Raw genomic sequence first — 3660 nt, 5'->3', positions numbered from 1 at the left:
AAGATTATTTGTAAAAGTTTCATGTTTTTTTTTAGAGTGGTAAAAAAATTTGTTAAGTTGTGGACTGTACCACTTCTCAAAATGAAACTCTCAATAAACTCTTTTGTGGTTACAGAAAACACTGTGCGTTTCTAATAAATACAGCACTTTAATTTGTATGACTAGAGCTGACTTCTGATTTTGGCTGGCACTCAAATGATTATGCTTTAGATTTCATTACTAAACTTAATCATAATGTGAAAGCAAAGTGCACAGATTAATACATTTAGTCTCAATGACAGTTTTATATATGTTTGATTAAATATTGCAAGGTTTGTTTTTCTAATTTTGCCACATACTTTCCCAGCAAAGTGATCCAGCACAAAATACAACTGTAATAATCATTTTCCTTAATAAAAAAAAATGTATTCATTATGATTTATGGTCACCTGCTGCCCTCTGGCTTGCTGACAGATAGCTGAGATGTAATCGCTCGACCAAACTATAAATCGCATTAATGAAGGTGACTTGATTTACAGAGTGAGAGGCTACAGCACATTTATGTGGCGCCTCCACTACTGAGGATGCACATGTGGACTCTCTATGTAACCTTGTGAGGTTTACAGTCACATGAATACAAATGCACACATGCCCTTTAGAAAAGAAATTGCTGTAGTTACAGTACAGACATGCAGGTCACAAATATGAGAAATATCTGGACTCAGAATTACTTTAGCAGATACAACACATGATTACAGCAATAAAAGGGGAATATCGCAGTGCATTTACACTGACTTATTCAGTGTAAGTGCACTGGAGAAACAGGTAAGAGGGAGTCACCCTTGAGACAAAAGGCCTAATGCTGTATTTAAATGTGATCAAACCACAACAACACAGCTCAGTTTTTGTGCATGAAAATCTTGCCAAGATTTCTTATTTAAACAAACTTAATGCATGTTTAATATCTTAACAGTGAAACGCTGATTTGAAACCATATACACAGGTGCCTTAAAACCAGTTTTTGTTATGGGGTTTAGTTCATTTAAAAAAGAATACCAGCCTAAAACATAGACCTTTGAGATGACATTATCATCTAAGTTTTTCATTAGGAAAGAAGTTTAAAAATATTGTGTCGATGATTTCATCTTCCAAATTGCTGCGATGGCAATGGCTCATTTTGCGGTTTTCCAGTGTATTACGGCGTGGTTACACACCCAGGCTTCAGCTTAAGGTACAACAATCTCCGGACGTTTTCTGAAAATGTGCACACTGCCGGAGTTAGTATCAAGGCCTTTACGCAACTCAGCGGACATTATGCAACATGGAAAAACATTTTTTTTATATGATTTTAAGCAGAATTGTAAAGTGAGAAGCCTGGAAGGGGGGCACTTCCCCTTTAACTGGGCTGCTGTCGTCACAGCAGGATGACTCGTATATTTTGCGACAGGACGTACAATCGCCGGCTCACGGTCGCTCCCCTCTTTTTCGTTACTGGCATTAAACAGTGCGTCGTGGGCAAACAAAAGGAAACAAAATCGGCGTGTTGCCGCCGAATGATGCGCTGACAGTGTTTCTAATGTGCTACGATGCTCCGGTCGTCTGAGAATCAAACACTGTTGTTGTCTTTGAGCGCCAAGACGTCGTAGTGTTGCATGCATGTAAGATCACCATTGCTTCTGCACGATCACTTGTTTCTAGACCAGAATATGTTCACGATCCTTTCTGGAAAGGAAATACTGTGCTCCAGCTATGATTTAGTCATTAAAACCTAATCAGTCACTGTATGCTCAGACTTGCTGGCTTAAACCCTTCTATTTAAATCAGTTTGAACATAAGGCCTGCATTTCTTGTCTTAGGCTTGCAAATTGTGTGCATTTGCCTTCTTATTTTTTCTCTGCAAAATGTATCAAATAGCACACAGCAACACTGTAATGTCTTCACAGGACTCCCATCTCATCTTTGCTGACTGGAACTGACAGCAGACAGACTCCACCTGTCTCGTTCCTGGGCTCCTGTAAGAGCCAGTCATAGCCCCACAACCAAATGAAGCAAACTGCCTTCCCAGGAGCCTCACTCACAGAAGACTCCACCAGTAACTGCATCTTCTGTGCTCCACGCCGGGCTCCAGTAGCCCACCCATGCCTGTGATCCCTATTCCACGGCGGGTGCGCAGCTTCCATGGCCCCCACACCACCTGCATGCACTCGGCCTGTGGGTCGACGCACACTTCAAAGCTAGTGCGCACAAAGTACAATAACTTTGACCTCTACCTGCGGTCACGCTGCATGTACAGCTTCCTCCGTTTCCTCCTGTACTTTGGGTGCAGTCTGCTGACCTCTCTGCTCTGGGTGGCGCTCTCTGCTCTCTTCTTCCTGCAATACATCAGCGTGCGCGTGCTCCTGCGGCTGCAGTACAAGCTGTCCGTCATTCTGCTTTTGTTAGGGCACCGCCGCCTGGACTTTGGGGTGCTCAATGACCTGATCATCTACAGCATGCAGATCACCATGTTCTTGGTGGGGGGGCTTGGCTGGTGCTTTATGGTGTTCGTGGACATGTAGCTGCAACTTGAGCAGTGTGGTAAATGTAGTGTATGATGTGGATGTTTTACACTATAACTTCAGCATTGCGTGGTGGTGTTGTGGGACACCACATACTTTCAGCATGTCCTGGTGGACTGCTCTGTTTCAGCGCAGACCATTTTGACATCGACACATTAAAACTTATTGACTTAGTCGTAGAAATGATAGAGCCCAGTAATAATCTGTGTAACAGATTTTTAAGCCACTGTGTGCTGCTTAAAGATCGCAGTGTACAGCGCTTTTAAAAATGTAGGTCCTGTATAACTCAAGAGAAGCACCTGGTTTCACCTGGAACAATGATGCATGAAGTCAGTCTGATCATGAAATTCAGAGGTTCAGTATCTTTTACATTTCTACTGCATTTTCATGCCAGTTGTAAACGGTTTTCACACATTTTAATGGGCATCTTGATCAGTAAGTCATTTGTTTACAATAATGGAAAATATAATTGTAAGAGTCAGCGTTGCATGGAGAAGTGACTTAACATATGACTCATGTGCATCATGGCTGTGTGGTGCAAGCAAGTCATTTTTGCCAAAGTGACACTGTTTTGGCGACAAAAAACAAATCACATCTCCCAGGTTCCGAAAAGTTAAATTGTGTTGTGTTCAAACGCAATAATCTCATCTATCCATCTAAATATACATATTTGGTACCAGAGATGAAGCTGATAAACTAACTCATGGTGGACTTTGTGACCAAAATAAGTGGAGCAGTCAACAACAGTGTGGTGTAATGTTGTTTTGTGGAAAGGGTGGGAAAGAATAAGGGGAAAGGGCATTGTGTAAGTAACAAGCATCCACTTCTTTTTTTTTAAATTATTTAATAAATTTTTTGTTGATGAAATGTTTTGTGCTTCAGAATGTATGACTGAGTGAATGTGTTTACTGCGTGTGAGTGTGTGTGTACGGTTCTAACACTCATAGCATGTCTCAAGCTGTGTCATAAGAGTGTGTGACAGTTCAAATTGAACACGACTTTGGGTCAAGTGTTCCATCAGTCGCTTCTTCACATGGTTTCAGAGCTGCTCGGACAGACTTCTCTGTTTAGCTTCCCCCAGCACACAAACACCAACCATAACTAGACCCCGCTGTTTCTGCCA

The 3660-nt window shown here is 41.7% G+C and overlaps 1 protein-coding gene across 1 annotated transcript; it reads left to right on the top strand.

Annotated features, from left to right (window-relative positions):
- The first annotated feature begins 1391 nt into the window (after positions 1-1391).
- LOC137104149 (transmembrane protein 250) lies at positions 1392-3381 on the top strand. The gene is made up of 2 exons (XM_067485031.1): positions 1392-1637; positions 1923-3381. Exon 2 carries the CDS (start codon positions 2118-2120, stop codon positions 2535-2537), a length of 420 nt encoding a protein of 139 aa, XP_067341132.1. The 5' UTR covers positions 1392-1637; positions 1923-2117; the 3' UTR covers positions 2538-3381.
- Positions 3382-3660: the final 279 nt, after the last annotated feature.

This window comes from Channa argus, chromosome 18 (assembly GCF_033026475.1).
Source record: "Channa argus isolate prfri chromosome 18, Channa argus male v1.0, whole genome shotgun sequence".
NCBI classification, from domain to species: domain Eukaryota; kingdom Metazoa; phylum Chordata; class Actinopteri; order Anabantiformes; family Channidae; genus Channa; species Channa argus.
The sequence above is the reverse complement of the archived record's forward strand: the minus strand, read 5'-3'. Positions and strand labels throughout refer to the sequence as shown.